This window comes from Prinia subflava, chromosome 4 (assembly GCF_021018805.1).
Source record: "Prinia subflava isolate CZ2003 ecotype Zambia chromosome 4, Cam_Psub_1.2, whole genome shotgun sequence".
NCBI lineage: Eukaryota > Metazoa > Chordata > Aves > Passeriformes > Cisticolidae > Prinia > Prinia subflava.
In genome coordinates, this window is record NC_086250.1 from 28,839,582 (window position 1) to 28,864,869 (window position 25,288).

The 25,288-nt window shown below is 40.9% G+C and overlaps 1 protein-coding gene across 2 annotated transcripts in view; it reads left to right on the plus strand.

The window, feature by feature from the left end:
* TMCC3 (transmembrane and coiled-coil domain family 3) overlaps nt 1-25,288 on the plus strand; it is a 144,513-nt gene that overhangs the window by 81,735 nt on the left and 37,490 nt on the right. The window contains exon 1 of one of the 2 annotated variants that reach the window (XM_063396319.1): nt 15,569-15,861. The exons of the other annotated variant lie outside the window; for it this stretch is intronic. Coding sequence (XP_063252389.1) covers nt 15,784-15,861 — 78 coding nt within the window. The 5' untranslated portion in view covers nt 15,569-15,783. Of the gene's footprint in view, nt 1-15,568; nt 15,862-25,288 lie in introns of those variants that run through there. 2 annotated transcript variants of the gene reach the window in all.

Consider the following 25,288-nt stretch of genomic DNA (forward strand, 5'->3'; position numbering starts at 1 on the left):
TTGCTGTGCAAGGAATTACTGGGTTATTTAGAAGCTGAGGCTGACTTCTCTGTGTGTATGTGCATTTTTCAGATCTGTACTATTGTTTGTGGGGTTTTTAATATGCTGACTTAAAAAGATCATGAGATAGTTTAAAATCTTGACTGAATTACACAGATTACTGAACTGCTGAGGAACCTGGGTGCCCTCCAACCCATGCAAATTGTGCTTCACAATGTAGACAAATGGTTTCAGGCCAGCTGAAAACTCATTGCGCTTTTTCAGTTTTACAACACGGGCTCATCACACACATAAGCTACAGGGTTCATAGGGGACATCAGAACATCTTTCAGCAAGTTACAGACTTCTGTGTTTGCTGTGCTGCCACATTCTGGCTCCTTGTCCTGCAGCTCTCTGAGGACAAGCCCACTAGGAGGTGTCACCCCAGGCTTTCTCCATGACAGGCAGCTGCCTTTGCCGTTCTCCAGGTTATCTGAGGGAAGGATCGGGAGATTGCGTTACAGCTGTTGGGAGGGATGGCACAGTCCCCTGGCAGGGCTAAGCAGCCTGTGACACTCGGTCACCCCGGCCCCTGCGATTCACCCCCCCGGCACGGTGCTGTCGGCTGCTGCAGCCCGCGGGTGCCGCTGCGGGCCCTGCGAGCCCCACGGCCACCCCCGAGGCTGCCGACCCTGCAGGGCAGCCTGAGGTCACACTCGTGCTGCTCCTCGCTGCCTGTGCCGCGGGCTGCTCTCAGCAGCGCAGGGAGTCCAGAACAGGAGCTCTGCCCCGGAGAGGTCGGAACAACGGTGGTGGTGTACCTAAAACAGTGTGCTTTCTGCTCTGAGGAATGCAAGCATAGAGCCACTGCTCCTTCGCTCTTCTCTTGCTCTTCCCATACTGCTGCTCCCTCCCCTGTGCTAGTCCACGTCCTATCACTTTCTCCTCCCCAAACTTCCAGATGATTGTACAAGACGGGTTAAGAATAGTCTTCCAGAGGAGAAACACGTTTGGAACAATGGAAGCTGATGTAAACAAAACCCAATAGAATGGTTTTCTGCTTCATGGTTTTATTAATGTCTTTAGCTTTAAAGGGATTTGAGATTTTTGTGAGGTAAATTACCTGTTTCAGGCTACACAGACATTTCAAGTTAAATAAAAATTTTAAGACATAGTGCAGTGTTCATGCATACTCCTGTTGCTTGGGATTGGAAAGGTTACTGAAGATTTCCTTTCCTGTTGCTATGCATTTTATTTTCATTGTTGGGAAGCGTAGATGAAGGTGAAGGCAGCAGCTATTTCAGGAGGCTGCCTGTGAAGCAGAAAAGTGTTTTAGATTCCATTCTTGTTCCCCTGTGCACAAAAGCAGATGCCAGGTACCACATGTTCCCCTATTTTGTCTGTCAGGTGTGTACGTAGGATTCATCTCTGCTTTTGTGTAAAGGCTTCCAAGGAAGTCTCAGATGCTGAGCTGAGCTGGTTCCTCTGATGCCATCCCTCTGGCCATTTTGTCAAAATGCACCTGGAGAAGTGTCATCAAATTGTATGTGCCCAGATATCTTTCTGTGGCAGTCTCTGGGGTCCTGTAATGTGAAAAATGTTTGCAAAACATAGCAACTGTAAGGCAGAGCTACCTATGGTGCACCTCTTTTGCCCCCTGACATGGACTGGTGTAAAGCAGTTCTTTCTGAGCATATATCCAGGGTAGCTGATGTCAGAAAATAAGTCTGCAGGCACACTTAAACAAAAAAACTGCTTAAAAATTTAGCATATCATATCAGTGGAGGCAACAGTGTCTCTCAGCAGAGTTTTCAACCATTCCATGAGTGGACAAAGCAGGATGTACACCTGCAGGTCAACTCCCTGAGTACGTTGTAGATGGTATCTGTCCAGCCCCCTCATCTTCTGCTCTTGCTGGCAGAAAGATAAGATGTGTAACTCTAGAGCAAATGAAGCCATATTAAACTGAAAGTTTGCTGTCCCTCACCTGGGATAAAAAAGCACAGGGTTTTTTACCAGCACTGCAGCCAAAAAGTGCACTATACACTGGTTTTAATTTTGTAGGCTTCCAGTGATTGATATATATTAAGAAATAAATTTTCACAAATATAACATTGAGTCTTTTCATCTCAGAGCAAATTTAAAAAATGGCACCTTTACATTACAGCATGCCAACAGCTGGGGCAGATTATTTCAGGCAAGCTTTCGTGTGTCTTGCAGTATCACCTACACAGCAGATTGCTTAGCTTTGTTCCCATGTTCAGCATCAGTTATAACTTTCTCAATGCCCACATGCTTTTAAGTTCCCTTGAAAACTGGCTGCTGCCACAAAATAACCCCATTTCTGTTATTCTTATAACATTTAACTGACATAGCATGGCCAAAACCAGTCTGGGCTGACAAGAATTTCCATCAGTACACAGCTGAGGCATCAGTCTTCAGCAGAAGAGTCCAGTTAACAACAACTATCTTTCTTGCAATTTATTTCAAATTCAGCTGTCTCAGGCATTCATCCTCTGTCCTCCATCTTTTAGAGGAGTTGACAGAAATGAGATTAGTTGTAAATTGTCTGAGGAGTTAAATTCATCCTGTTCTGACAGTGCAAAAACACATGACAATACACCTGATGGTGGTATGGAGCCTAAGGCAGTGCTCAAGAGTTTCTGCTCTGAGGAGAGTGATTGTGATATGCTTAGCAGTATCACTTAGATGTATTTGTTTAGGTTATACTAAAGCATAACTGCTTCAAAGAATATATATATAAATATAAAAATTAAAAAATATCCTTCAGGTTTTATTTGAAAGATCTCTGTATGTATCAAATCTTTCAAGTAAACTACAAAATCCAAGGATGTAGAAAGATTGAGGTTGAATGATAATGAAAGGTTGCACCAGGACATAGGCTTTTCAAATTCCCTGTTATTACTGGGAGCATGTCTGAAAGTTAATTCTGGTGGGTTTTTTTTCTGTTCTTTTGCTAGTGCCTCACCCTGATACTCTCCAGATCTCTCTCGAGGAAAGAGATTAAAAATGAAGTGAAGACCAAGTAGATTACCCTGGAAAAGTTAAGTTTTAACAAATGGTGGTTGTACTACAGCCCTGAGTGATGGATAATTTAGTAAAATATCAGTGTGCCTTTGAAATAGCCTTATGGAAGAGCCACTGGCCATAAATTAAGTCAGTGACCCGTATGTGCACATTCCTAAATTCTTGAAAATAATTTCTGTGTTCTACCCATGTGCCACATGATCTGAGAAGGTCATCAGATTCTTCAGTGTATAAGTGTCTGAAGGGAGGGTGTCAAGAGGATGAAGCCAGACGCTTCTCGGAGGTGCCAAGCAATAGGACAAGAGGCAATGGGCAGAAACTGATGCACAGGAAATCTCACCTGAACATGAGGAAGAACTTCACTGTGCATGTGACTAGAACAGGCTGCCCAGAGAGGCTGTGGAGTCTCCTTCTATGGAGATATTCAGAAACCATTTCAACACAGTCATGAGTAATGTGCTCTAGTGGACCCTGGTTGAGCAGGGAGGATAGACTGGATGACTTCCAGTGGTCCCATCCAATCTTACCCATTCTGTAATTCGATACTTGCATAAATACATTAGTGTCTTTGCAAATCTCCATGAAATTTGAAGTCCAAAAAATTAGTCCTGAGTGTATCCACTGCAGCAGGTATCTCACCAATGTGGTAAGTTCTGCCTTAGCTGCTTCAGAGACTGATGCTGACCAGTACTGACAGCATGTTCTAAAAGGTCTAACTAAATTGTTAGATGTGTCAGGGCTAGAAATCCCTGCTTGTCAAAGCAGCACTATATAAAATGATCAAATCCTAGATGATCCAAGTCAGTTTAATTACTGTTGTTAAATTTGAATCAGGAAGATAACGTACATACAGAAAACTAGAGACGTATTTCTGAAATTTCTTACAGGGAACAAATTGTTGTCATGGATATAAACCTTAGGTAGATTTTCTGCACTTATTCAATTAAATCCTACTAAATGGAATCAGGAAAAGCCAGCTAGAACAAATTATGTATTTCTTCCCTCCTCCTGAGACACTGTTCTGATACAAGTATTCCTGCTAGCTTGCAGCCCAGCTAGTAATATGAAAACATAGCATCTGCTCAGTTTTAAAACTGCAAGACTTCATATTTCTGATTCAATAACTGAATTTGAATGAATGAGTAAGAAATTAGTAAGAAGTGCTATTGCATATTCTTTATTTTGTATGTAGCTATCTGTATATGTATTGATGTGTTTATGTGCACATATATAATTTATGTATATAAATTCTAGCTTGATACAAGTAGGTGTAACTGAGAGCTCCATATCTAACATTCAGAGGTATCCAAGTGCTATGGAACTTGCAGTGAAAAGCATTTCAAATTTACTAGTGGCTGAAAACAGGATTTTAATGCACATCTGCAGCAAGTCTGTAGTAAACTAGAGACACTGATGCTGGGACTCTTTGAATGGTTCTGCAGAGCATGAGAAGCACTTGCTCATTCCAATTACCAGACTATTTTTTCCTTGCTTTAATGCCTGCCCACAATTTATAGAATTTAAAGCACCTTGGCCATGCCAGAAGTGATTTGAAGGAGTCCTTAGTTGTTGAAAATTGGTAACATTCAGAAAAATCTAAAGGTTTATCATAACTTCATGACATTTTAAAAACCTTTTGCAAGAATTGATTACTAAAAATCAGCTCAGAAACACCTCCAATCAGCCTGTAACAAGCAGAATGAGGCCACTTTTTTCTTTTTGGGTTAGAAATGAAAAAAGATTGGTACATCATTTCTCAAAGGAACTCTTCACTTTTTTCCCACTGCCCTGTTTTACTGTCCATCCCACAGAGTGCCCAGCCAACAACTGCTCAGCCTTTTGGAAGACTGAAGTCAGGGCTGCATGATGTAGGTATTCCCCCTGCCCACCGTGTAGTGCCACATGTAAACTGCTTGCTCTGCCTGTGAAATGCTGTAAGCACTGGGGAGGCATAAATTAATAATGTGTGTCTATACATATGCATGTCTGTAGAGTATCTAATGAACAACGAGAAGGGAGCTTGAGCACTGTATTTTTAACCTCAAAGTTTTCTGTCTAGCATTATTCTTCTTTCTGAGTTTACAGGGCAATATGAGGATGTTGATGATAGGCATGAAGGGATTTGTTTGCTGAAGTGTCATTCACAACTGCTGTGGAGTATTGGGAAACTAGGATAGTGGGAAATGCTCATGTGCATGTATTTGACAACACACATTTGTGTATGTGCAGGTCTAGAAGTTACAAAAGGAAACAAAATCACAGAATGTTCTGAGCTGGAAGGGATCCACAAGGCTCATCGAGTCCAGCTCTTAAGCGGATGGCCCATATGAGGATCACACCTGTAACCTTGTCATTGTTACCACTACACTGACAACTGAGCTAATCTCAGGGTCAAGAAGGTTATGTCAAGAAGTTCTGGGGGAATCAAGTCAAAAAAAGGTTTGTTGCAATGCAAACAAGCTGCAGCAAGTCCAGCTCTGTGCATGAAAGAGGATATAAAAAGCTAATAGTAAATACAGAACACACCTTGTGGGGAGAAAACCTGATGATATGGGGCCAATCTCTTCTGGTTTTAAATTGCTGTATGATTTTGATAGATGGTTGAAGATGTCATGCTGAGAGTTACTGAACATTTGTTTGTTTTTATTCTCATCTTAAGAAGATGATTCACTTCAAGCTCTTTGAATGCTTAGGGACATTGTTTAACTTTTAATGTTTATTTGCTGCTGTCTCTATTCGCTACCGAGGAATACAAGAATTCCCTGCTGATTTAGTTGAACTCTACTTCTTTTCTCTGTAAGTGAAGCTGAGTTGTGTATACATGCACCCTCTCATTTCTTAGTATTGGATGCCTTAGAAAAATAAATACATTATAGTTTTGGAGACTGACCATATGAAGTCCAGATAGCTAAAGGAAATTTATCAGTAGCAAACTTACCAGTATCAGAAGGGAAAGTTTGTAGAGATTAAGTGAAGCATCTGATGGAGATGACTCATTCTTAGAGAAGATGAGCATATTTCTGCTGGGTCAGCTATTTAGTTATATAGAAAGGTTTTTCTCTTTTCTTGAAAACCAGATAATTGTTTATGTGTGAAGCTTTATCTCCACAGATGTTCTAATGCCACATTTGCATTTTTGGTCCTTCAAGCAGTTCTGCTAGTTTTCATCTTTCCCTCGTCTTAGTTGCAGCAGCTGGTATTATGATATTCAGATATAACCGCTGATCTCAGCTCTACCAGAAAATTCACGCTGAAGCTTCCTGCTAGGTTTTTGCTTGGATGAAGCTGTTTGTTATTTTTCCAAAGCCTAACTGATTCAAGCTGTTATTGAAGTTCTACTAGAAAGAAAATTAGGAAAATAGTTCATTTTAAAGGTTTAATAGTTCATTTTGCGGTGCCCATGATTTTACAAATTTTCATAAGTAATAGATGACTTAATATTTGACTCCTTGTCTTTTACATTAAGAGCCTTTGGATACACACCTACCCTATGTGCTATGACAAAATTAAATCTTTGTCAGCTAGGAATGTAATCGCATGCTCAGCTTTAGTTTTTACTTCTGGCGTCTGCTATATTCCATCTTCTGCCCTCAGGCATGTTTCCGTGCCCACTTCCCTGAGTCAACACCACAGCTTGAGTAGATGTGCCAGTGAAAGATGAGGGAGCTAATAAAACTCAGACGTATGTATTTATACAATGTAATAATTTATTTTGTTTTGACAGAAATAGCTCTCACCTAGACCAGCGCTCAGAGCAGCTCACCATTGTTGAATCTAAATTACAAGTCAGCTTTAAAGGATAAGATTCTAGACTAAACACAGGCATTGAAGGTACATCTCTCTGCCCTGATAATACATACACATGTAGCATTACAGGCTACCAGCCATCAGTTCTACATACTAACTCTGAAGCTGTGTCAACCAAGCAATCAGTGGGTTTTGTTGCAGCTTAAGTACACAGTCTGAATGCTCCTGTGCACAAGTTACTGCCTGTGGGCAGCTTGCATGAGTTGCTTCCTCACTGATATCACCAACCAGCCCTTTCTTTTTATGGCCCTGAGGCCTCAGATACCTTCCCATGCCCATAAATTCAAGGACGCTGATGTCAGCTGGTGGCTGTGCTGGGGAGGCCCCACCTGTAGCTGGGATCATTCTTCATGTAGGAAAGGGGCGTTTGTGGAGACCGCCCTTTTGCAGCTGCTGGCTCTGCACTCAGCAGGGCTACAGGCGTGACGGGCACGGCTTTGCTCACCAGCTAAGGCAGAACTTCAGGCTTTCAGCGCAAGCAAACCCTCAAGCCATGTCTAGAGGTTCAGTGTAACAAAACAGAACTGCTGAAAAATGGTAGGTTATTGTTGCGAAAACTTGTGGCAGTTTTTTAGTAACATTTTCCTGTTAACTTTTCAAACTGTGTAAGGTTTATAATATGATATCTGAAAGGACAGAAAATGTGAGAAAATATATTCTTTAGAAAAAAGACAACCTTTTGTTGTAAGAAATACCAGATTTTGGTGAGTGTAAATGAAGACTATGCTCTGTTCTTTTTTAGTTGTATCAGACTTCTGTGATTGAAATGCTGAAAATTATTGGAATTGTTGAGGGTCAGACTTGCAAAGTAGGACCTGTTGGGTCCCATATGTTTGTGATACCACTTTTTTCTGAAAGGTTTGTCCTAATTTATGTAATAGGACTTCTTCTTGGTTGTGTTACTTTGTTGTAACTTCTGTGTGCCTGTGCCCTAGAACTCTTAATTACTACTGATATACGCATTGTTACTTTTATGGTCTTTATACTGCTATTAGTTTATGTATTGTACCGATACTTTCTACTGAAACTCCTAATTTACAAGTGTTTCAAAATCTACATAAAATAATCTGTATTAGTGGAATAAACAAGATGGAACATTAAATTTTTCCCCTTACAATACTTAAAGTAGTTGATAAGGTTGTGTATATGTGTGAGATATACACACAATAAATTTAAGGGAAACTTGTAAAAGAACACTATAACAATAACAGTTTTTTCCTCTCTTTTGATATATGCATTTGTCTGTGAGATTCTTGTTGATTACAGGATGCCTTTATTCTGTCTGGGCTTGAAAATTCTGATATCTGTAAAATAGTTAGCCTGAGGAGGTTGCAAAACAGAAACGGGGCGCTAGTCGTAGCTCAAGCAGAGGCAACTACTTTGCAAGCCTCCATATCAAACCAACCCAAACCCTGCTGCAAAACTGGGTTTTGTTGGGGTTTTTTTTTAAGGTAAGAAGAGGGACAGCTTTATTTTTCAGTGACACTTGAGGCCAGCTGGTGATGACTACATTGGTGGACACTGAAAAGGAAGAGAGTTTCAGTTTATTCCAGCCCCAGGGCAGCCTGTCTGCTGCAGGGTGTCTTCTCCTGTCCTGTCAGGTGTCTGTGGACACTGAGGTTCTCTCTGCTTTTGTTACCCTAGGATTGCTTTATATATAAACACTTCATCAACATAGCTGTATTGGTAAAGAAAAATAAATCCTACCCCTCATATATATAATCCTAGTAAGAAAAGATTGGTTACAGTTATGCTGGGTGGGGATAAAGGTATTAATTTTGTTCCAGAAAATTGCATTGCTGTATAGCAGAATAGGAATTTTTATTGGGAAATGTTGTGTCTTTGCTGCTTTGTTTTCTAGAGATTTCATGCTGTAACATTTTCCTGTAACGGAAGTTCAGGGGAAATTTCCCCTAAAATACTAGGACTCTACTGTGTTGATACAGCTGCCAAAAATATTGCAAAATAAGCTGCTGCTTATATATTCCTGCTAAACTCAGGTCCCAAGGATAAGAAAATAGTACTGTGTAGTGTACTGTGTACAAATGGTCCCCAAATTTTGTAATGAATAATACCTTACTGAATCATGGTTTTAAAAGCCACAAAGAATCATTATGAATATTGTTTAAAAAACACATTTATTTGGTTTTTTCTGCTTAAATCTCTTATAGACTATTCTGAAATATCTAATAGCACCCAGATAGTTAAAAAATAACAATCATGTTATATCTTGTGGCTTGCCTCCACAGTCAAATAGCTTCATGTCTGAATTCACTAAATCTAAAACATGATTCTAATACTCAAAGTTGTATAGTCAAGTGCAGGAACATACGTATATAAGTGTTGCAGTTTTAATATTGTTAAGAATGAATATTAACATGCAGGAAGTTTTGAAGCTCTGATCCTGTTTTGGAATAGTAGTAGTGGATCTGCTGTGGAATATGCAGAAATATGTTATAAAGGCCTTGCATATTGAAGCTATTGGCAAGACTTTGCTCAATGGACCTGTAGTTTTGCCCTAAAAAACATTATAGTATGAAAGTAAAATGTAATATATGTTAGCAATAAAAAAGAAGCAAATACAGCAAATACTTTATTCATTGAAAAGTATCCTGTAAAATTATATAGTAATAACCCAGAAGTAGCTTTTTGACATATTACTATATAGGTGTGTAAAGGGAGTGTGTTGCTACATACTTTTAAAAAAATGGTTGATACCCATGTACTTAGCATAGAAATATCTATGCTGTGCTCTGAAGTTTTTTGCAATTTCTTGCATTTAAAATATTTGTTGTTAAAATCAGGCACTTGGAAAATTTCCACAGTTAAATGAGTTGTAGATGATAATGTTTTACATTACTGAGGGAATTTGAGCTTCATGTCCCTGTATGTTGCATCTCTATAGATAGAGTCACTGTAATAAAACTCGAAGGGCTATGTTGCAACAACTCTCACCAGGACAAGGTGTAGGATTACTTGTATAATCATTAATTTTTCTGTCCTCTCATAACCCATTAGTGTTTTCTGGTTCAAATCCTTATTCTAATTTGACTTTGTCAATTCATATGGAAATAATTGATGTCGAACATTTAGCATGACATACAGAGCCACCACCATGCAACGTACTTCATAGATAAATAAAAATTGACAGGTTCCTATCCAGCACTGTCTGCTATCTCTGTGTGCAACCCTCAGCCACAAACTGAGCTGGGATTCTGTGCAGCTATGGCCATAGAGCAGCAGGGTGAAAGCTGTAGTGTATTAACTTACAGAGCCTTTAGGAGCTCAGATGTCAGCTACCCAGCTACATGCCACCTCAGAGGGACTGCAGGCACTGCTGCTCGCAGAGTAGGTTAGGGTGGCATATTCCAAGAGCAATTCTTGTACTCATGGGCTATGTCTAGTGTGCTTGCTTTGATTTGAGATTAAAAGTTGCCCTGATATAACCACCAGAATATGAAGTAATAGCAAATTAAGGCTGGTTGTCTTCTGGCAACAGCCTGAATGGTTTGGATGCAAGTTCATACTTGTGTTTTGGAAGGGGATACAACTTTATGTGCCAGCAGGCTGCAGCTGTTGGTCCTGCATGCCTTGTGACAGTGTCAAAGTGGAAGATTTGGGACAAAGAGGCTGCATAGATTCATTCTCAGGCAGCCACAAATCACATACTATGAAGCAGAAGAAAATGTGTAAACTGATGAGCAGCAACCATTCATGTTGCTAGAGAAAGAGTTCTGTACTTGCCTCTGCAACTTGGACTATCTCTAATGCAAATAGCTGGGCTCCAGGCGAGTTCATGGGTATACAGAACAGTTGGCATTTCAGTCTGCTACAAAGATGGCTCTTATTCACAGCATTTGAAATGCAAAACACTGCCACCATCCTGTAGGTACTGTTTGCACTATCGCTGTCACTCAGCAGTAGCAGTGAGGAATAATGTAGCTGAATTTTCCTAGGTTGTATGAGAATGAGGAAAGGCCTTGAAATTGCCTCTCATCGCACAGCAAGGGACATACAACAGCATGTAGGGGAAAGGAAAAAGAACTTCTGTTACCCTGAACTGGAATTTTTCACTTGCTTCTCTGGACTTCACTCCCCATAAGTGCATCTCACTTACACATGAAAGTCTTAGTTTTGCAGTTTTTTACTGCGTAGAAAATGCATACTCCTAGAGTGTCCAGAGCTATTCTATTGTGAAAGCACATTAAACATTTCTTAATCAGGAGAGGAGAGGGGTTGATTTAAAATTTTAGTTTGATATCTGAATTGTTTATCAACATCTTGTCAAAGCTTGTCACAGCTTGGCAATACAATCTGTAAGCCTTAGTGTGATCCCATGGTAGTTTGTGCTGGGTAGAAACGAGCAGAGTATCTCCTTTGCTGTGGGTGTGAAAGGCTCATGCTTTGGCAGAGGAACTGAGAACCATGACAGTGCACTCAGGGCTAACTGCAAAGACCAATGCCACTCAGCACTATCCAACTTGCCCTCAGACTTGGAAATGACTAATAGTCTCTTTTCACGTAGACCCTTTCCCTGGAGGCTGGTTGATGAAAGCTTTTGGAAAAAGATTTGGAGGACAAGTTAAAAAGTTTCTCAAAAGAAGCCCCAGTATCCTGTTTAGAGTACAGATGTTACCATTGTGGGGAAAAAGACATTCGTCTTCTTCCTGATTGTACCTTTGCCAACATACCTTTGACATCAGATATTTAATTTCTTCCCATGAACATCAGAACACAACATTTAATAATAGCACTTTTAATTCTGGAGGAACTCAAGGTTCTTCACATGAGAAAGATGTGCTGTGCTTCTCCTTTTACAGATAGGGTAGTAGAAGTCTGAAGAAGTAAACTAAATTGCCAGATCCAGATTCATGAGAAAACTGGAAAGAGAATGGAGTGAAACCTCGAGCCAGCCTCCAAATGAAAGAATTTCCATGTTTTCCACCTCTATAAAGGTTTGTTAGGGTTGTTTTTTTTTTTTTTTTTACTTCCCTGTGTGTTCATGACACCACCTAGGGGCTTGCATTGCGTGGGAGTTGGGTTTAGTTAGGCAATCCCACAAGTGCACTGGCACTTCTGCTCCCTCCATAGCCTGTACATAAGTCAGTATGGATAATTTACTGACTGGGAGTGCTGTGTCTGCTGTGCAAGTGTTACACACGGTCATGGGGCAAAAAATGGATGGCAAAGATGCAGTTCCTGAAGGGAAGAGTGAAACAGGAATCATCTCTAGAAAGCTCAGGCTCCAGCTGGCAGGCCTCCTTTGGACAGTGCCTCTGCTACAGACTTACAGAGCGTTGGAGAGAAACCTTCAGAGATTTATTTTCCTAAAACATGGCAATTCAGGCAAATGCTGTATTGATGTCTGTCCCTCTGAAAACCAAATACAGTGGTGAATACTCTTGTACAGTGATCTTAAGTCTAACTAGACCTTCTGTTCCTAATAGATATCACTTGTTGAAAGGTCACTTTCAAAAGGTAGGCAAAAAAATGTAAATACCAAGAGTTAAGCATTGTGGATCATGCCAGCATGCTGAAGTGAGGGAAAAGGACTGGAAAAGAATGAGTGCTGACAGCTGGGCACTAAGTGAGGGATTTTGATGTATTTGAACTTTAAAACTGGCAGAATGGATGGCCAGAATGATTTAACATTTTATCATTAATTTAAGCCATAGAAATTAATTTTTAAAATACTTTCTGAGAAGAACAAAGGATGAGAGCATGCATCTATGGAATGCCATTTCTGTCTATGTCACTGTGAGTACAGCCTCATGCTCCTGCTGCTATCTGGAAGAATTTGCTTTAGTGGAGTTAAGGTTCAGTTGAGAGCAGGTGCAGTGTGTGGGAAGAACATTTATTTAAACTCTGTGGGCTTCTGAAAATAAGTGAGAGAAGTACCTACCCAGTGAAGCTCTCACTAGTACTTGCTGTGCAGTATTCTGCCACGTTCAGGGTCACTTGTCTGTTTTGGAGTGAGGAGGGAGAGCTGTACAAACCAGCTGTGTGTGTGCAAGAGGAGGGCAGGTGGTGTTTGTTTGGCCAAGCCAAATGAAATGCATTCTGCAAATGTGCCATAGGATAAAAACATGCTCCTGCTCCAGCTCAGGAAGGACCTAGTGGCACATGTGTGAGAAGGAAAGATAAAGGGGGAAAAGAGCAGCCTTTGGTCAGAGAATTGCATTGCACCGCAGTTTGACATTAATTCTGAAGACGCAGATGATTTAAATCCAACATATGAAAAAATATTTCTTGAGATGTGGCATTTGCAGATACTGTCCAAATGACAATGGCTCCTAATTGAGCTTGTGTGGAAGGACTCGCCTGACCTGTGGGACAGATGCCTCTGCCCAAGCAGCTATTTCTCCTCCACTGTAACTTGCTGCTGTGTGCAGCAGTGTTCCTAATTGCCTGGCCTGCTGTCCTGTGGTCCCAGCTCCTCCAGGAACCTCCTGTGGCAGGGCTTTCGATGCTGGCACAGGAGGCAGGAGCTGTTGTTTGTGGTATGCACCACTGAGAGCAGTGCCCAAGCAACCGATCCACAGGCTTGGTTGGAAGGTGTGACTAATGCAACACCGGGGTCTTACAAGACTAGCTGTATTCTGCTCTCTTCTTAGAGGCTACATTAGGACAGAGCTTTCTTTGTAAATATAGTAGTATGTATGTTGATACTACCTCTAAATATATATTGCATATTCCTGCCTCTTTTATCTTGAAGAGAAGTTTCACCATTTCATGGCTAGTCTGCTGGTACTATTTAAATAAGGCTGATATGTAAATAAAGCTTTTAAACTTTTGAATTGTTATTTATAATAAGCCTTCTATTACTAAAACATCAAGCAGTTGCAGTGTTTTATGTGTTCCTATTCCAAGTGCTTACCCTTTCTGTGCTTTGATCAACTACATCTGGCAAGCCTTTAAAAAAACCTTTAAAGTTTCTGAGGAAATAAGGGTTTTTCATCCTAGGTGCTGAAAACCACACATTCCTGTTTGGAAATGTGCAATTATTACTTCAGTGAAAACCCCAAGCCCCACAGAATCTGCCTATTTAATTTTTTACTCACCTTTACCTTCAGAGTTCCTCACCCTCTGGCACATGAATTAATGTTCATGTCTCAACTGAAGGACTGAAAAAAGGTTTCCATTTTTGTTTGTTTGTTTGTTTTTCCCATCAGCCTTTTAACTTCAGCTAACTTGTTCAGCTTCATAAGAAGTATAGGAAGGGTGGTAAGTCACCATCCGTGTGCAGTATCTAGTGTTAGTTTGGTACTTTGAATACTGCTTTGGGAAAGTAGTGCTTCCTTAGTAAACCCACTCGTTGTTTACTTTGGGATAACTTTGTTAAAACTGGTGGTGGAGTTTAAGAAGAAACATGTGCCAAGAAGGTGAAGTGTAGTATTAATTTTTATTTTAGAATTCCAGGTCTTTCATTTATGAAGACCTCATTAGTTGAATACACCAATGAGGACCTCATGTCAGATAATTAGCCTCTGACAGTACCATTATCTTGGAATATATGATTCCAGTAAAAGAAATGATGACAGGGAAATATTTTTTAAAGCTGCAAGGACCTCCTAGGATAGTTAGCTGTGTTGATATTTAAGTATGTTTATATACCCACATGACTTGGGACTGCTGCTGTCTCCAGCTAGAGGAGAAAAGCAGTGTGACTTGTGCATGAGCGTGATAACAACTGTACTTAAAAGGTGAAGTCCTGCTACTCTTGCAAGGGAGTTGGCCGGAAGGAACTCCAGATTTACTTGTGTAATAATTAGAGGTGGTAACTTAACTAGTCTGTTTATTTCAGAAAGGAAAAGAAGTACATTTCCTCTAGAACTTAGTGATTATAAAGCAGTATTTTACTTGCACTTTTCAGTGGGTTAAAATGTGTTAAGTGTCACTTAAATGCATTCCTCAGCATAGAAAGTCTGAAGATGAATGTGAAAATCAGTCAGAAACTCCACTCAACTCTTAGGAATTTAAGTACATTGGCATATGCCTGCCCTGGAAAACAAGTTTTCCTAGAGCATTCAGAAGTATCATTTGAAGCTCTCCTGTGCAGGATATTGAAGGATTTATCACATGTGTAATGTGAAATATGAAGCAGAAAATGGGGCTGAAGTGGTTGCTGTGCTGCATTGACCACTTTGAAAAATGCAAGCCCTAATGACTTCGTTGGTTTGACAGAATGTTTACACCATTTTATTGTGAAAACTTCTAGGTATCAAGTGCTTTCAAGCAGCAGCATTCAGTTGTGTCCAGGGTACCGAAGGCTAGCTTACAAGTGAGTGACAACACGCTACTTCTGGTTTCTTCCTTCTTTCCCCTTTGGACTTCTGAACCTTTAGGGACATGCTGTGCTTTGTGAGGTTTCGCTGCAGCCACAGGGTTTAGGTTTGTTTTAAGGGAATTCGAGATTGCTTGATGGTAACTCCTTCCAAGACCTGGATCGGACCCAAGCCTGCAGCGGTCAGCAGGAGGAACTGTCATCCCTCTGTCCAGCCATTCGTCTGGGAGATCCTCGTGTCCCAGCTCGTGCTGTCCCCTTAGACACGACGGCCTTGAGAATTAAACTAACGAAGGGCCTTCTGGCCCAGCCCCGCTGGCTAAGCTCTCTCCCACCTTCCTCCCCTCCCGGCCGCGGCCCCGCAGGCCCCGCGCGGCGGAGCCGCAGCGCCGAGGCGCCGATCCGGGTGTGCGGGCTGGGGAGCGGCCGCGGGGCGGGCGGGGCGGGCGGGGCCGGGCGGGCGGGGCGTGCCCGGCGCTCCCGCGTGGCGGCGGCGGCGGCCCCGATCTCCAGCGCGGTCCCCGTCCCGATCCCGATCCCGATCCCGCTCAGTCCCGCGGCCGCGGCGCTGGTGCTTGGGCGGCCCTGGGCGGCACCGCGCCCGGCGCGGAGCAGCGGGCAGGAGCAGCAGCAGCAGCAGCACCAGCACCAGCACCAGCACAAGCATGCCGGGCAGCGACACTGTGCTCGCCGTGGACAGGACGTACTCGGACCCGGAGCGGCACCGGCGTCGCAAGACGAGGGTAAGGCGTGTGAGAGCAGCGGCCCGGGGAGGCGGCGGCGCTGGGGCTGCCTCGGGGCTTTGGGTGCCGAGCTCCGACAGGCAGCCGCCAACCTGCAGCACGTTCCCCGTGAGGTCTCCACGTTTGCTGGGATGATGATCTAAAGGGAGGGTTTTTCCCTACGTGATTCTTTCATGTTCGTACGCTGAACACTTTTTGGTATAGGAAAATTAAATGAAAGTGGATGTTGACTTCATAGAAACCAGTGTTCGAGGTATCCCCTCAATCGAAACCAGAGAGATACAAGTGTAATAGAGAACTTACCAGAGTCAACAGCGCCGATGATTTAATGCTGTGACTCTGTCTCGATCACAGTGGTGAATACTAGGGTTTGGTTCTGTTTCTCAAGGTTTGTTTAATAAACTCTGGAGCAGGTGATTGTATCTGGCAGCAGAGTATTATTATGGTTCCTTTTATGAAGTTAGAAGAGGGCTGTGGCAGGAATGGAACTTGATGGGAAAAGTGCACCTATGTGTTCTAGGGATAAAGTAAAAATGTACTATATATCCACGATGTATGGCTTTATGGAATAGTTTTTCTTATAGTCTCCTGGCAGATTCATCTTTCTTTATGTTTCATTCATGTGATATATATAAACATAAACATGTGTAGGCAAAGCCCGTGATCCTTTCATGTATTTAGTGGCTTTTATGGTAAGTGTTCTATTGATGAAGGCACTTGGCTTTTTAGTTTAAAATTCTTGCCTAAAAACTCAGCTGATAGACCTGTAAAAACGTGGCCCTTTCTTCCCATGCACTACAGGAAAGGAAAAATGAGGTTACTCTAGCTGATTTGGGATATTGGCAGAAATTCTGTTTTCTTTTCTGTGCTGCGATCTTGGGTCTGACAACCAATTGACGTTATGGTTTGAAGTATAAAGATCAACTATTTGTGAGGAAAGGTTTTTTTTAGGGAGTGACTGGGGTAAAGGTTCTGGGGTTTGGGGTTTTATTTTCCTGTACTGTGCATTAACAGTATTCCCCATCTATCCAGCCCATTAATTGACAGTGATGAAAGGGAGATGGTGTGATTTAGATTGCTTCAGAATAATGAAATGTTTTGAAAATAGGTAACCCTATACACTGTAGGATTGCTACTGGAATCTACAATGCTCTTCACACTGTAAGGTGGAGGCACATGCTGGTCATATTGGAGTTAACAATGTTATGCATTCCCTTTGTTCTTCTCTGTTGAAAGTTGAACTGATTCGTTTTTCCGTCATTGATCATGCTGTAAGAATAGTGTACTACCTACCTAAGTGTGGCCATGGAGAAAAGCTGCATAGCTTCAGAATTTTTGGCATATTTAAAAGTTAAACTCTACTCTGTGTTCTAGTTGATTTGCCTAAAGGTATAAAGTATCATGGCTAATGCTGTGTTGCTTATTGTACTTGTGTATTGACTTTTTTTAAAAAAAAATCTCATTTTTTGGGCAGTTTTGTAAAAGCAGTGGTCTTCTGTCTGATGTTTGATTTCTTTTAATCAGAATTAGTGTCATCTTCCCTTCCTGGGACCTTGAGGACCGTAAATACAACTCTATACAAGTTTAATAGAGTTGTATGTAATTGTGAGGCTCCAGGGTTTGGGCTTTACAAGTTGTGTGAGATATCACAGAACTTGTAATATAATTGCTAGGTAGGGTAGCAGCATGTTGTATGTTCCAGATGATGGTAAGACCTTGTATTAAATCTCTTTGTGCTTAGTCCAGACAAATCGGATTTTTTTCCTGGGTAAATTGCCTGGATAACTTCAACATTCCTCTTACTGCCTTAGCCGTGGAGGTAGAAATGGTCACGCACTGGAGCAGCAAGAACTGGCAGTATTATGTAGAAAAAAGCAAGAAATTAGAATGCTGGTTTTTTATTTAGAGACTGAATAAAAATCATGAGAGCAGCTGAAGTTAAAGCTGCCATTCCCAAACATGGATGGAGAAGAACAATGCAGTGCATGAACACAACAATACAGAGCTGGTGGGGAGGTTCTCAAGAGCCTGAGCAGACTAAGGAGACTTGCTGTGTGCAGAATGACTTGGAGCTGGATTTGGTAGCAAGACAAGACATGTTGTAGGTAAGGTGAGATCCATTTAATAAATACTGGAGAAAAGACAGGTGTCAAAATAGAAGCTGGTTCTCCTAGTCCTAACATAGGCTACTGAGTCCAGTTTTTAGGCAGGTGGGTTTTAAAGGAATTCTCCAGCCTATAGGTTACTGCATGTCATTCAAGCCCAGCTAAGGATTTTCCTTTTGAGAAAGTGACACCTTTTCTCTGGACAGTAACAGTTCCAAAATTGCTGCTGTATATATTGTAGGAAAGCGTCATTAACTTCAGTTTGCAGAAGTGCTGGAACAATTTACTGTGAATATAGCCTTTGGAGTTTGTATATGGTAGAGTCTGAGGGGATTTAAGCATTTTTGCTGCAGCCAAAAAGCTTCTTCAGTGTATAGCAACATGTCTGTTCAATACCTTCTCCTTTGAGACCATTTGAAGTATAAGATATTGTGGGTTCTGCTAATAATTCTTCATATGTCACATTTTGTCTGATATTCCCAGTGGCTGAAAGAGAGGAAATGCTTTACTCAAGTGTAGCTGGCTCATTCTTAGGAAAGTCTCTGCTGCTGCTGAAGGCCAAATATTTTGAGGGAGTGGCCATTCTCTTTTCTTGGATGTTCTCTTCCTTTGGATGAATCACAAGAGAGTCCAGCTATGCTGTGCATGGCAGTATTGAGTGGGGCATAAAACCACCATTACGTGAAGTGTAATGAAATTAATGCCTTACAGTTCCGCTTTTATGTGGTGGGTATAGATTTATAGCCATGTGGTCGCCTTAGTTCTGGAAAATCACCCATCTCCAGATTTAAGAAGGACGCCCTTCCAGGAGACTTTGCCTGCCTCTCCTTGCCAATAGTACCTGGTCACTATAATCTGGATTACTGCAGATCGCTTTGGTGGTGCAGGTGAAATCCATGGACAATAGAGCCGTGCAACATGCTTCCAGTCTTCTCTGCTAATGCCAGTTGCTGCAGCTTCACTGTGCTTAACATCCACTACTAGCTGATTCCTGCAACACTTCAAATACAAATCTTTGAAGAACATTCAAAATCAGGACCTAAGATATGAAGTAGGACAATTTGGGAGCAGGAGTTGTGTTTTTAGTTGTCGTGAACAAAGTACTGCTCTTGCTGGAATGTAACTAGCAGGACAAGTGTCATAGTGCTTTCTTAAGGGACTTGATTTTGCAGTAAGCATTGTGGAAGACTAAGGTGTTCCAATTCTGGCTACACTATATTTCTTGATCATTAAGTCCATGCAGAGGTCTATACAAGTGCAATAATGAACATTCCTGATGCTCAAACTAGCCTGGCTATGCTAACCCATGCCTCATGATGCTGACTTTTGCTTCAAGAGCATTGTGTCAGAACTGCCTTTCAAGGCTCTGTAAGGGTCTGATAAAACTGTGGTGTTTTGTTTTGTTTTGCTTTGGGTTGTTTTTTTTTTTTTTTAATCTGCTGATCAGGACATTGCTCGTCACACTTAATGTCTTACTCCTTACCAAACAAGAACCCTCCATATTTCATCAGGACTATAAATTTATATATATGGCTCTGGAGGAGAAAAATCCTTTTCCAATATAACTAAAACACATAAATTCCTTTACTGCATCCCCTCATAAGTCTGTGCAGAAGTCTACTTGCTTTCAGCAAGTACCAGATGCATTTGAGAGAGACACAGGAAATCCCAATTGATTTCTTGCACATTGGAGCCTATTCAGAACTTTCTTTTTATTAGTGGAAAACAGAATTGTAAGAATCCTTCCTTTATTTGAAACAAACACAAAAACTTTACCTGGAACAGGTGTGGTTTGTTTATTAATGAATAGAGAAGCTGATTTCAAGCTTCTTGTTCTTTCAGCCTTAGTGAGACTAGCAGCAGAATCAGTGGTTTTTTGAATGATTTCATTCTTAGTGATTGCACATATAAAAGGCTTACACTAAAAAAAAACCAAACCAGAAATTCACTTACTTTCTACTGATGAAAAAGCATTCTGTGGGATGTCTCTTCTCATTTTCCATGTCTCCCTTATGATCCCTCACATTCATCTTGTCTACAGGCAAGGCAGACTTTAATAATCGCTTCTCATATGTGTGTCTTCCTAAGCCTCTAATCACTTTCATCATCTGTCCTTGAATTCCCTTTATTTCTGAAAATCTTAAGTATATTTAGAGGAAATGACATAAAGGAACCTAAAAGGATTTAAAACAAACAAATAAAACTCCCAAACAGAATACCCCACCAAAGCAAACAAATCAAACAACAAAACCCCACCAAATCTAATAAAAACAGAAAACCACTCCACCCACAGTTTTAGGAGACGTGGAGATTTAATCTCCTGGTATTCTTTGAAATGCAAAGATCACTGTGGAAGACATGCCTGTTCTGGGCTCTTGCAACCTGTAACCAAACCTCCCAATATTTTGTGCTCTAACACCTTACACACACTTTTCCCCACAGTTCCCTTAGATTTGGACATACGACGAAAATAATTTAATGAGACAATTTTGCTAAGACCTCCAAGCTTTGGTTTTAAATCCCCAGTGTAATTAGAAAAATGTGAAGCCTGTCAAACAGTAGCCTGCATGATCCAAGGTTATCGGAAATAAGAGAGAGAAGGCATAATTATAATATGAACCCAAAAAGATTGACTAGTTTATTAGAACTGAAGAAAAGCCTGGTTTGTCCATTTAAAACAGTAAACTATTCATTATTTTGTCTGCTTAGAACTGTTTTAAAATCATCTTATTTTTTTTATTCCATAGTGACAGAAAGGAGTATTAGGAAGTTTCCAAAGTTGGGTTGTGGTTGGGTTTTTTTGTCTGTTTGGTTGGGGATTTTGGGGGGTTTTTGTGGTTAGTTTGTGGGTTGTTTTTTTCTTTTTTTGGTGGGGTTTTTTTTTGACTTTTGGGATTAAATATTCCTAAAAGCTGAAGGGCAATGTTAGGTCAAATGAAACAAAAGGGGAAGTTGTTTCTGTATAGCTTAGTTTGGCATTGCTGTGCTCCCTGGATCGTGCAAGGTGAACCTGTTTGGTAGACTTGTACGCTGTAAAGGTTGTGTTCTCACCAATTCATCTTCTCCCTAATCCAAGATGACAGTTTTAAACAATAAGTAGAATGGGGGGATGCATCTTCTTTTTAAGGTTTAAACTGATTTTAAGCTTGGAATCTTTGTACTTAGACCTTTCATAATTTTTTGGTTTCCACCAAGAAAATCAACATCTCTGAAGACTGTAGAATCTTCTTTCTGCTGCTCTGCCATTGATCCATCCTCATTGCAGTGGATGGTATTGCTTACAGGACTGGGGAATTCCTATCACCTTTAAATGCTAGGTATATGTATTTAAAAAAAAAGTGGGAAAATTGCCAGCCTCCTGATTTGCTTTCCTTTTGAAGGTCGTGTAATTGTTCTTCTGTCACGTTGCCAGCCGTGGTACTGGGGGGTGGCAAGAGCTCAAGATCCCTGCCTTGTTTATTGTCATCGTCTCCGTAGGTAAGGCTTTCACTTGGCACCACCTGGCGCAAGGTCTGCTCAGAGGCTCAGCCTTCAAGGTTTTGGTGGATTTGACATCTAATCTTACCCAAACTAAAAAGATTCCCACTGCACATTGTCCCATTTTGGATCTTTTGGGAACATTGACAAGTGTGCAGCTTTCATCTTCACCCCCACAGTAAGTATGCTTTTGGGAAATACTTGTTTGGGACATAAATTTCTGTGTAGGGCTGGGGAACGGTGGAACATAATTCTCCCTTTTCACTTATGTATCCAGGTGGAGAAACTTTACAAAAGAGCACTGCAGTATTTACTACTGAAAGTTTTCTATTCTTCCATTAGAAATAGGGAGGATTAATATGCAAAGCCAAAAATTAACCTGCTGATCTAAAGCCTTCACATATGGGACCAAGTAGGTACTAGAATGTCTTGAACCTTACCAGACACTCACCAAGGGAGAACTCTAAAGCATTTTTTAATACCATCTTACATAATCTAAGCCTTCATTTAGGGACAAGGAGGAGAGGGGAGGGATGTCTCTACTGGATGAGGTATAAAGAATACCTAAAAATTGTGAACCGTGATGCTGTTACTGTAGAAAGCTGAAATGAGGATTTTTGTTTAAAAAAAATTGCAGGAAAGCTTAATATTGAGAGCTTCCTCACTTCATAGTTGTTCTATTTAGGGGTTGCAACTGGATAAAATTCCAGAGGGCAGAAACCACTGGTACTAATATTTTCTTACATCTGTATTGGACAGTGTATTTCAATGGACTTTTGATATAAAGTATTTAGCATCAATTCTTGATAATTGTCAGTTAACTTTTACTATAGTAGGCATCTTTTCCTTGGCTTTTCCTGTTTGTGTACAGTTTAGGTAACATTTGCCTTCCTTTGTAAATATTTGTTTCAGTAGCCCTGGATGAAGAAGTTATGCCGGGTTTGAAAGGAGTTGACACTGTGCTATTGAATTAAAATGAAAATGTGATTCAGGTAGTGCTGAATTAATTGGAAACTTTGATTAACATCAGGTGCCTATGGAACCAATCTGAGATGAATTAGAACAGACTTATGGAAGCCCTTCTATATATTAAGTGTTCTTTACAGGATGGGAGGATGCTGCTTCAAATTGATATTACAGTCTTCTTTAGCTTAAACCAGGATGGTGTAAATGGGTTTTTAACTTTTTTTTTCTTTGTAAATAAATGTTCTTGTGGTGAGTTTGGCTAAAAATATGTGGAAACCTGTTTCTTTTCCTGGCAAAGATTGTGATAAAAAGAGCAGCACTGTGTGTGCATCTAAGGACTGCAGCAATTAAACACTCTAATTATCTATGTCATGTGATTTTTATTTTTCTTTTTTGTTAAAGTTAATAGAAGTAGGGCTTTCAAAAAGGCTACAACATGATTGGCTTCTCAAGCACTAAGATATTTTTTTAATTGACATGCTCCTCCTGTTTAAAGCAAGATTTTTCAGTTGAAGATGAATCATTATGATGAAAGCTGGTGTTTTAAAGATAGGGAAAACGGCAATACTTTGGAGTTAGTTTATGTGTACAAGAGGTGTTGATTTATAAGGTTAGAAAAAGGATTAAGTAGAGCTAGTGGAAGTATAAGACTTCCGTTCTTAAATAAACAAACCAAAAATTATATTGCCTGCTGCCACCTAAAAAGCGAGTAACACAGCTTAGAGGAAATGTAAGGAGTCAGGGTTTTGGGGTCTTGGGATTATTAAATATTAGGGAATTTTTAAGTGGGCTTTAACTCCTAGACTACAAGAATTACTGTTGCAAGAAGAGAAGTCTTGTCAGGGTAAGTTGATGTAGCAGGTTTCTCTGGTTTTACAGCATTCACTTCCTTTATTGCAAGTTATTCCAGTACATGTAATACAGAAATTAAAATTCAGCTAGTGCTCATTGTTCTAATGCAAAATTATATAAATATGCAGAAAATGTGCTGCTTTATATCAGCATGTCTGTACAGGTGAGTGATGTGCAAAGATCAAACTGACAGACCAATTACAACTGACTCTTTAATTTTTTCTAATTCAGGGCAGTACAGCTTAGTGGCATACTGTACTTTAAATGTCCTGAGGACTTGCTAAGATTCACTGCTTCACCCTCACTTCCTAAGAAATTAATTCATATGAAATAGGAGCTGCCTGTGGGACTCCAGTGGCCGTTGACTGTGTTTTGTATTATTGTAGACAAGAAGCTCTGGTTGAAGGTTGCAAGGACAGGTGGAAGCTTTGGAACCTTGTAAACCCAGGATCAAACCCAGTACTAGTCTGAAAGAGATATTTAGTGTTAGAAGAATTAAATTAACAGATCTTGTTAGTAAGAGTTGCCTGGGTCGGGTGTGAGGACCTTTCTTACCCAAGAAAGACCAAAGAAGGCTCGACTGTTCACTCATTCATGGCTGCCTCTCCAGTCTGCAGCACTGCAGGATGGTGCCTTCACCCTGACGGCTTTTCTCAAGCTGCTCAGAGCTCTCTTGTACCAAGTCCATTAGGGCTCCCCAGCCTGGGGCTCCTTCACTGTTCCTGTTGTGGTACTGTGCTTCCAGACGCTGCCCCCGGCCCACTGCCATGCCCCCTCACTCCCTGTACTGGGGCTGAGGGGCAGGGGAAGTGTACGTGGGACTGGGCAGCTCTCAGCAGCTTTGGACGTGTTCGGGCAACAGCAAGGAATGGAGAACATATCAGGGAAACATGATGAAGAGAGGAATAGAGGTAGGATTTCATGTGCTTAGCCTAAGATGCATTCACTGCCCAGAACAGAGCCCCTTCTGATGGCCAGGTATAATTTTCTTTTTCCCCTTCTTTAGCCCATACAAATGACTTGAAAACAAAATGTTTTAGTATTTGATATTACTCCAGCTACTAAGACATGTGCATAATGTCGGATTATGTGGCTCTTACTACGTTAGGAATCTTTGTTTTACTAGAGGTTTTGGCAGGAGTAACATAATCCTGTGTCATGGTTGTAGCTGGTGAGCTTTGTCAGAACAACGAAGTGTCTCTTCACTTTATCAGGTTTCTAATTTATTTCTTCTCCCATCCCTGTTGTGTCCACGGAAAGAGGCTATCTTTTTTCATTCTCCTCTCATGCCGTACCTTAAGGAAGAAATCTGGCTACCTCTTACCACCTGTATCCAGTCCTTTTCTGGAGCAAATTACAAGTTTCATCTCGATGAGAAAAAGAATTGCAGCCTTCTCCTAAAATAAGACTTAAAGGGATATTCTTAGTCACCTCTTTTAAAGCCACATAGTACATGTCAGCAGGCTGATTCAAACTGCCAGGTTTCTGGTCTGCTAAAATGGGTCCACAGATTTACAGCGAGTTTGCCATATTCTGTTGTTGTTGTCCTGATCAGCTTTTTGTGCAGATCTCTGCAATGGAACCCTTTCTTCACATGTGAATTGGTGCAATGGGTGACTGAGGCCTTTCTGATACACAGCATCATCACAAGCAGGTGCTGCTGGTTCTGGTGAGGGCCTGGGATCTGTACAGGAGTTATGCCCCTTCTGTCATGTACAAGTGGTTTGGATTTAGCGGGCTTTTGTACCTGAGGCATGGGAAGGCTGGAGATGAGAGAGAGAGCAAAAGCATTTGTAAACAAGACCTGAGGAAGATTTAAGAAAATGGTGATAGTGAAGACCATGAAAAGTTTGATGATCAGTGAGAGCTCCTCCAGTTGCCAATAGTTATATGAAGAAATTCTGGTACTGTCCTTATTGGCTTTTGAATGTTTTGTTCCCATAAACTGTACGGATGTGGTTGTGAGTAATTTGTCAACAAGCCTGTAAGAGCTAGATGCTTATTGCTACTCATAAAAGGAAGTGTGC